At 37.4% G+C, this 8755-nt stretch overlaps 1 protein-coding gene across 3 annotated transcripts in view; it reads right to left on the bottom strand.

Moving 5' to 3' along the window:
* Window positions 1-2682: 2682 nt before the first annotated feature.
* Window positions 2683-8755, bottom strand: part of LOC127418793 (calcium/calmodulin-dependent protein kinase type 1D-like) — a 30454-nt gene continuing 24381 nt past the window's right edge. For all 3 annotated transcript variants that reach the window (XM_051659622.1, XM_051659623.1, XM_051659624.1), the window contains 6 exons: window positions 8333-8445; window positions 7974-8052; window positions 6927-7014; window positions 5852-6195; window positions 5388-5487; window positions 2683-3562 (listed from right to left, as the gene is read on the bottom strand). In XM_051659622.1, the coding sequence (XP_051515582.1) occupies window positions 5421-5487; window positions 5852-6195; window positions 6927-7014; window positions 7974-8052; window positions 8333-8445 (691 nt within the window). In that variant the 3' untranslated portion in view covers window positions 2683-3562; window positions 5388-5420. The remainder of the gene's footprint in view (window positions 3563-5387; window positions 5488-5851; window positions 6196-6926; window positions 7015-7973; window positions 8053-8332; window positions 8446-8755) is intronic.

Genomic DNA, 8755 nt, shown 5'->3' with positions numbered 1-8755 from the left:
CATCTCAATAAATTAGAATGTCATGGAAAAGTTCATTTATTTCAGTAGTTCAACTCAAATTGTGAAACTCGTGTATTAAATAAATTCAATGCACACAGACTGAAGTAGTTTAAGTCTTTGGTTCTTTTAATTGTGATGATTTTGGCTCACATTTAACAAAAACCCACCAATTCACTATCTCAAAAAATTAGAATACATCATAAGACCAATAAAAAAAAAACATTTTTAGTGAATTGTTGGCCTTCTGGAAAGTATGTTCATTTACTGTGTATGTACTCAATACTTGGTAGGGGCTCCTTTTGCTTTAATTACTGCCTCAATTCGGCGTGGCATGGAGGTGATCAGTTTGTGGCACTGCTGAGGTGGTATGGAAGCCCAGGTTTCTTTGACAGTGGCCTTCAGCTCATCTGCATTTTTTGGTCTCTTGTTTCTCATTTTCCTCTTGACAATACCCCATAGATTCTCTATGGGGTTCAGGTCTGGTGAGTTTACTGGCCAGTCAAGCACACCAACACCATGGTCATTTAACCAACTTTTGGTGCTTTTGGCAGTGTGGGCAGGTGCCAAATCCTGCTGGAAAATGAAATCAGCATCTTTAAAAAGCTGGTCAGCAGAAGGAAGCATGAAGTGCTCCAAAATTTCTTGGTAAACGGGTGCAGTGACTTTGGTTTTCAAAAAACACAATGGACCTACACCAGCAGATGACATTGCACCCCAAATCATCACAGACTGTGGAAACTTAACACTGGACTTCAAGCAACTTGGGCTATGAGCTTCTCCACCCTTCCTCCAGACTCTAGGACCTTGGTTTCCAAATTAAATACAAAACTTGCTCTCATCTGAAAAGAGGACTTTGGAACACTGGGCAACAGTCCAGTTCTTCTTCTCCTTAGCCCAGGTAAGACGCCTTTGACGTTGTCTGTGGATCAGGAGTGGCTTAACAAGAGGAATACGACAACTGTAGCCAAATTCCTTGACATGTCTGTGTGTGGTGGCTCTTGATGCCTTGACCCCAGCCTCAGTCCATTCCTTGTGAAGTTCACCCAAATTCTTGAATCGATTTTGCTTGACAATCATAAGGCTGCAGTTCTCTCGGTTGGTTGTGCATCTTTTTCTTCCACACTTTTTCCTTCCACTCAACTTTCTGTTAACATGCTTGGATACAGCACTCTGTGAACAGCCAGCTTCTTTGGCAATGAATGTTTGTGGCTTACCCTCCTTGTGAAGGGTGTCAATGATTGGCTTCTGGACAACTGTCAGATCAGCAGTCTTCCCCATGATTGTGTAGCCTAGTAAACCAAACTGAGAGACCATTTTGAAGGCTCAGGAAACCTTTGCAGGTGTTTTGAGTTGATTAGCTGATTGGCATGTCACCATATTCTAATTTTTTGAGATAGTGAATTGGTGGGTTTTTGTTAAATGTGAGCTAAAATCATCACAATTAAAAGAACCAAAGACTTAAACTACTTCAGTCTGTGTGCATTGAATTTATTTAATACATGAGTTTCACAATTTGAGTTGAATTACTGAAATAAATGAACTTTTCCATGACATTCTAATTTACTGAGATGCACCTGTATATATATATATATATATATATATATATATATATATATATTTACATACATACACACATACATACATATACACATATATGAATATATATGCATACATATACATACATACATACATACATACACACACACACATACACATACGTAGTGCAAATCTAAATACCAATCGGTTATGTACAGTGCAAGGGAATGTAATGGCAGAAGAGGTAGGATGTGTTGGATAATATAAAAAGACTAAGCTGTGTATTGCACATAGTTATTGCTCAATGGGGCAATTAAACTGTTCATGAGATGGATAGCCTGGGGGAAAAAAATTGTTCCTGTGCCTGACTGTTCTGGTGCTCAAAGGTAGTTATTTATAGCAGAATGTCCAAGCTGCTTTTTTTCATACAAAGTACATAGTATAGTGACCTTGACACAAAAGCAAAATTTTCAAGACAAGATTTTCAGTGAATAAATACTTAAAGGGATAGTTTGCTCAAAATATTTCATTCTCTCATAATTTACTCACCCTTATGCCATCCTAGATGTGTATGACTTTCCAAAAACAAAAGAAGAATGTGAAAGTGAAAGTGGAGATTGATAGTAAAAAAGGACAAAAATTATTGTTCTGTTTCTCACCCACACCAATCATATCGCTTCTGAAGACATGAATTTAACCACTGGAGTCATAAAGATTACTTTTATTCTGCCTTTATTTGTTTTTGTGCCTTTAAAATTTTGGTACCCATTGACTTGTATTGTGAGGACCTACAGAGATGAAATATTCTCCTAAAAATCTTTGTTGGTGTTCTGCGGAAGAAAGAAAGTCATACACATCTGGGATGGCATGAGGGTGAGTAAATGATGAGAGAATTTTAATTTTTGGGTGAACTATCCCTTTAATTCTCAAGTCTGTTCCTTACACAAAGCTATCATATGGCTCAAAAAGAGTATATAGTGGAATATAGTGCAAGGAAATGAGGCAGGGTGAGTAAATAATAACAGAATTTTAAATTTTTAGGGTGGACTACTTATTTAAGTGGAACAATAATCTAATCTAAGCATGCAGACAAAGAGAAAACACAAAAATCAGGCCAGTAAAAAACTGAAACTGATATATCTGTGGGTTTATTGTTAAAAAATATTACACAAAGCACTGACAGTATCAACCTAGATGAACATCAACCTTTTCTGTAGTTCAGAGGACACTTAACCATAATATCTTACAAGATAATTAATGAAAGGTATTTATAGCAGTAAAGTTAATATATGCCAAGTATATTACTACGTTATGGTGCACAGAACAAGGGTGATATATTATGTTAATGGTGGTGAGACAGCATTAAATAGTCTTCATTCATTTTATTATGAAAAACATAAACAGAAATACATATAATGTACATTAATAATTCATTTGTGCATTAGAAAAATAAACATTCACTCTAGTTAAATCAACAAAGAAAAAGGCTGGAATCTCCTTCAGAGTGTTTCTTATTAATTCCAGCAATAAAATCCAATCATCTATCAATATATACGGCTCGCAGAGAAGCAAAAGTGACTTACACACCACATATCTTGTCATATTGCATATGAATTACTGCAGTAATCACAGAATATGCATACAAAAGCACTAAATTATCACTCCATACACAAGCGTCCAGTAACACAGACTCCTGTTTCAAATGTTTCAATACAGAGAGATTAATTGATCAAGATATGTGTGAAACAGTTTCCCTTTGGGACAATACAAACTTTGAAGTTCAGCACCTAAGATGACATTTCTGCTATTACAGGGATACTGAATTGTGAAAAACCTTGCAGCAAGTGTGTAACAGGTTGTATTTGTGCTGTGTGTTTGTAAATATGGAGGGACTCCACTAAATTTCAGTATTTCAGCAACGGTGCGGGCCAGTGGCCAGCTGTCTTGTCAACACTCTTGCCAGGGGCTAAGAGCAGCAGGACCTGCCCACAGAAAGCAGCTAGTTGCTGGGTGAAAGGTCACAGACCTGAAAGAACAAGAGAAACAGGCATTTAGCATTAGCATAGCAAAGTGTGCATTTAGCATTTTCATTGCATAGATAAACCCGATCTCATGAAAATTATGTTACTGTGGCAAGATTTCTGTAAAACGATATTGTGTGGTTCCTTACAAGTATCGCAGCAGTTCCAAGGTGAAATGTCCACTGTGTGGTGCTAAAAGTGAATTAAATATTCTTCCAAACAGACGAGGTTTTAAAGGTTAATGCTCTATCCAGGTTTAAATGAACAAAACAACCTCCCAACCCTAAACCTTACATCTAAACCTAACCATTAGTGTCAGAAAAAACAAATGTGACGTGAAAAACACAACTGCTGAAGCAGCCACGTCATTTTGTGGTGCTTCTGACACTTTCACGCTCTATCGGTTGAGCTCCTGCACTCGAACAAATTGTAAATTGTAGTTGGTTATGTAATACAAACGTTAAAATGTATCACCATACAAGTCATGTGCTATAGTAAAATTGTTTTAATGTCATAAGATTTGATGTCATAACATTGTGTGAGGAACAGGGTGAAAAGTAAGTGTTTATTAACTGATAATCTGCCGCTTGTGTTTTGTGTGACAGGGAATAAAAGTCGTTGTTGCTGTAGCACCTCTAGTGTTTTTGTATTTTCGATAAAGAACATGAAGCCAACTATTACGTTTTTTTTTTTTTTTTTTGCATTGTGACTATTATATTATAATGTGGAAATAAAGTGTAATTTACAATAGTAAATATGATTACATCATGGCTATAAAAAATTGCCATGAAAAAATTGCATTGCTGTGCTTAATTCTCATGTATAATTAATATTATTATTATTTTATTTTAATTTTATTTTTTTTCACCCAATTTGGAATGCCCAATTCCAAGTGCGGTTTTAAGTCCTCGTGGTCACGTAGTGATTCGCCTCAATCTGGGTGGTGGAGGATGAATCCCAGTTGCCTCCACGTCTGAGACAATCAACCCGAGCATCTTATCACGTGGCTTGTTGAGCGCGTTGCCACGGAGACATGGCACGTGTTGGCTTCACGCCATCCACCGCGGCATCCGCGCTCAACTCACCACGCGCCCCACCGAGAATGAACCACATGATAGCGACCACGAGGAGGTTACCCCATGTGACTCTACCCTCCCTATCAACTGGGCCCAATTTGGTTGCTTAGGAGACCTGGTTGGAGTCACTCAGCACGCCCTGGGATTCGAACTAGCGAACTCCAGGGGTGGTAGCCAGCGTCTTTACCACTGAGCTACCCAGGCCCCCATTAATATTATTATTAAGAACTAATATTGTTATACGCATTAATAAATAATACAATGCAATGTCACAATGCAAACATCTTATTGAAATTATTTGTATAAATTAAAGGAATAGTTCACCCAAAAATTCATCACCCTCATACCATCCCCGCCACATTTACATCACGCGAGAGGCTGCCTGAACTCCTCTCATTAACGCGCATTGGAGAGCGATTTATTGTGAAAAAGGAATCAAATATTGATCTGTTTCTTACCTACACCTATTATATTGCTTCTGAAGATATGGATTTAAACACAGGAATTACTGTATGGAATACTTTTATGCTGCCTTTATGTGCTTTTTGGAGTTTTAAAAGGTCTGATCACCAGTCACTTGCATTGTATGGACTTACAGAGCTGAGATATTCTTCTAAAAATCTTTATTTGTGTTCTGCTGAAGGAAGAAAGCCATACACATCTGGGATGGCATGAGGGTGAGTAAATGATGAGAGAATATTTTATTTTTATGTGAGCTATCCCTTTAAATATGAAATTCAAGCAGTCAACTCACCTGTCAAAAATCACATGATTTCCCTGCGGCCAATCACATCACAGAACAAACTCCAGTTTGCAGGTTCTGGCCGTTACGATTGGAGCTTCTTTTTGCATACCTAAAAATTCAACGTATAGAATTTTTAAGAGAGATATGGAAAGCAAATGGCTTCCTTAGAATCCTTAAATTGTAAAAAATAAATTAAAAATATCCAGATATACAAAGATTTTGAGGGTTAAAATGGTAAAAATATTAACCTTATTATTTTAGTAAAGCACCCAATACTGTCAATTGATCTGAACTTCTATTGAACCCAGAATAATTTTTAAAGACAGTAACAAAAACAGCCTGTTTAATTCTAAGGGTCAGTTTTGAGAATTTTACAGTCATGGCTACACAGTACATCAAACTGTTTTATTTCAAAAGAGCAAGGACATTTTTTAAATGGCCCTTTTAACTATATTGTTCACACAAATACATACTCAATGAGATCAGCTGGTTCTGAGTGATACACATGTTTGTTCTTCTCTGCAATAGTGAGTGTTCCAACATGTGTGGTCTCACTGTGGCTGACACGAATAGAGTGATACTGGCTCTTGGACTCAGTGGAACTGGCTGGCACGTTCATCTGATTACTGGCCGAGTTGCTGTTCAGTTCCGGGGTCTCCGTGACCAACTTCTTGTGGACAGATTCGGGTGTGGATGTTGTAATGACCTTGATCTCAGGTACAGATGGAGGAGTCTGGTTCTGTCGGACACAGGCCTCAGAATGGGCCAGCTGCACCTTCATCATGTGGTTTATAGCCACTGTAGCATTGAAGGCTTGCTGGAGTTAAAAGAGCATGTCACATAGTCAGTACAGTGCAGAAAAGAATTTAAAAAAAAGAGAAGAGCAAATTATTTCTCTGATTATTTTGAGTGAAGTTTTGCTACTTGAAACGAATTAAGTTTAATGTGTTTTCCCTTCCGTTATATCATTAAAAGGTATTTGTCCAACATATGCATGTATCAAAATGTAATACAAAGTTTTGAATGCTCACAATACAAATGAACAAATACACACAGGACATTTTTTTTCCTCGATAAATTAATTTGGTACCATGCACAAATAAATGTTGAGCTGTTTGTATTTGCACCCTGCATCGAAAATGAACATGCATGCACTTTTGCAATTTTAAAAGTTGTTTTGACATTAAATTAAAGTTGCATTAAATAGGCCTATTTATTTATCCTTATCGATTGCCTGTGATGTCAAAGCTCTTGCATTAGCAAGGTAGTCACTAGTGTAAAATGCGAAAACTGGAAAATTGGAAATAGAAAACGACTCGTTGAAGCTTTAAATGTCACAAGTCAGTGCCTAAAATGAACCAAAACTGGTCTGTTCCAGATATACAAACAGATGGAGCAATAATAGGCAAGATAGAGGGCAAAATCAACAACCAAAATTTAAAGTTGAATTGTGTAATCAGGCCACAGATCAGCTGAAGAACTGAGATTAAACCACTAGGGCCAAACCACTAGAGACAAACTCTTAAGTCATAAGAAACACAGCCTTACCTTCCACTTAGACTTGGCAAAGTTCTTCTGGATCTGTACGCTGACGGAATGGTGGATGTCGTGACTTCGGGCCGTCTTTCCGATTATCCTACAAGACAAAGCTGGATTTAAAACCAGAGCCAATGGAAAACAGTGAGATTTCCTGTTTTAGCCAGACACCCCAATCTAAGATAGGAGACAGGGTGAAATGTTCAGCGTTTAAAGGCTTTAGGCCGGATTCATAAACAATACATCATCCACATACAGTATACAATTTCAGTGCATGCCCTTCATATTCTCACTAAAAATAGTTTAATCTAACAAAAGAGCGCAACAGTGCCCACCGACTTTTTCAGCCGTCTTGGTTATAGAAGTATTTTTCCCATTCATTTTTTCCATTCATAGGGATTTCATCGTTCGAAAGAGTTCTAAACCATTAACCAAACCAACCAGCACCGAGGTGAATCCCAACATTACACATTTTGATTTGAAACAAAAATAACTTTTTGTGTACTTAATGTCTTTCATGAGGGAATGAACTACAGTGCCGTGAAACATTGCTACTGACGTAAACTGATGGAAAAATATAAAACAAAAACAATATATTCAAAGTTTATAGCAAAATATTCAGATATAAACTAATGTATAAGTAGTCTGAGAGTGTAATGTAGGGAGACCGACTCAATTGCGACATTCACAGTACGTTATAGGAGTGGGCGGTCGCTGCAAAGCTCTTTTGGTGAGCTTTGTTTGCCGTGATTCTCTGATTGGTGGATTTTCCCCCTCAGGATCATGGGTAGTGTAGTTATTCAGCACAATTTCTGTTTTTTAAAAGTATGTTTTAAAATATAGTTTTAATAATGCAAACCATGCATGGTTTTAACAGAAGCATATACCATCGATTAACAACCTCGACGCACACGTTGGGTCTGTCTTTATGGATGTTTAAGTTACCATTAAAATAAGTTAACCTTTGGAACAAAATATTGGGATTTTTTCTTCTTCCAGAAACAGACTTTTGCACTCTGTTCTGGAGCACAGAATCAAGGAACAGAATGACTCACTCACCAGGGGTGTCTAAGAGCCTGTTCTGTAGTATACCGCATCTTTGGATTCTTCTGCATCATGTTGCGGATAAAGTCCTTCGCTAGAAAGGTAAAAATGACAAAAAGGTTAAGCCTATATTTTCTGCGGAATCAAAACCTCCTCATTCCAAACATCCAGTACACTGTACAAATGTGTATGGCAAACTAAGTAATAAAATGTTTGCCTATATTCGGAATAGAATACTATCATACTTCTCTTACTATTTCTGCTGTGCACAGTATGCAGATTTTATGTTTGCATGCATTTTTACAGAATCATATAAGAGGGTTAGATTAATCTGGTAGAGCTAGGAGGTAATTAAGGTGATGTTAGATGCTAACCAGACTCAGAGATCTCATCCCAGAAGGGCGAGTCAAACTCATAGTGGGCCTTCATGATTTTAGAGAACAAACGAGTCTCGGTCTCTTCATAGAACGGAGGATATCCACAGAGACTGAGAAGATAGAGAAGCATAATCATTTTCAGCATAACAAACAGCTTAAACTAGCCTGAGGTTGTTAGCTTAGAGCAAACTGGCTGCACTGGTCTGTTTTGATGATTTTAGAGCTGTGTTTTTTGTTTGGTAACACCAGCAAGACCAGCCTAAACCAGCTAATATGACAGGCAAACCACCATTTTTAAGATGTTTTGTTTTTTCAGCAGGGTAGTCATAGAGTACACTTCATTCACAATCCACCAGAGGGTATAATTTAACAGATGAATTGAAGTCTTCATGCAAGTGTTACATTGTGGTAATTCTGAGT

The sequence above is a fragment of the Myxocyprinus asiaticus genome, chromosome 28, assembly GCF_019703515.2.
Source record: "Myxocyprinus asiaticus isolate MX2 ecotype Aquarium Trade chromosome 28, UBuf_Myxa_2, whole genome shotgun sequence".
NCBI lineage: Eukaryota > Metazoa > Chordata > Actinopteri > Cypriniformes > Catostomidae > Myxocyprinus > Myxocyprinus asiaticus.
The sequence above is the reverse complement of the archived record's forward strand: the minus strand, read 5'-3'. Positions and strand labels throughout refer to the sequence as shown.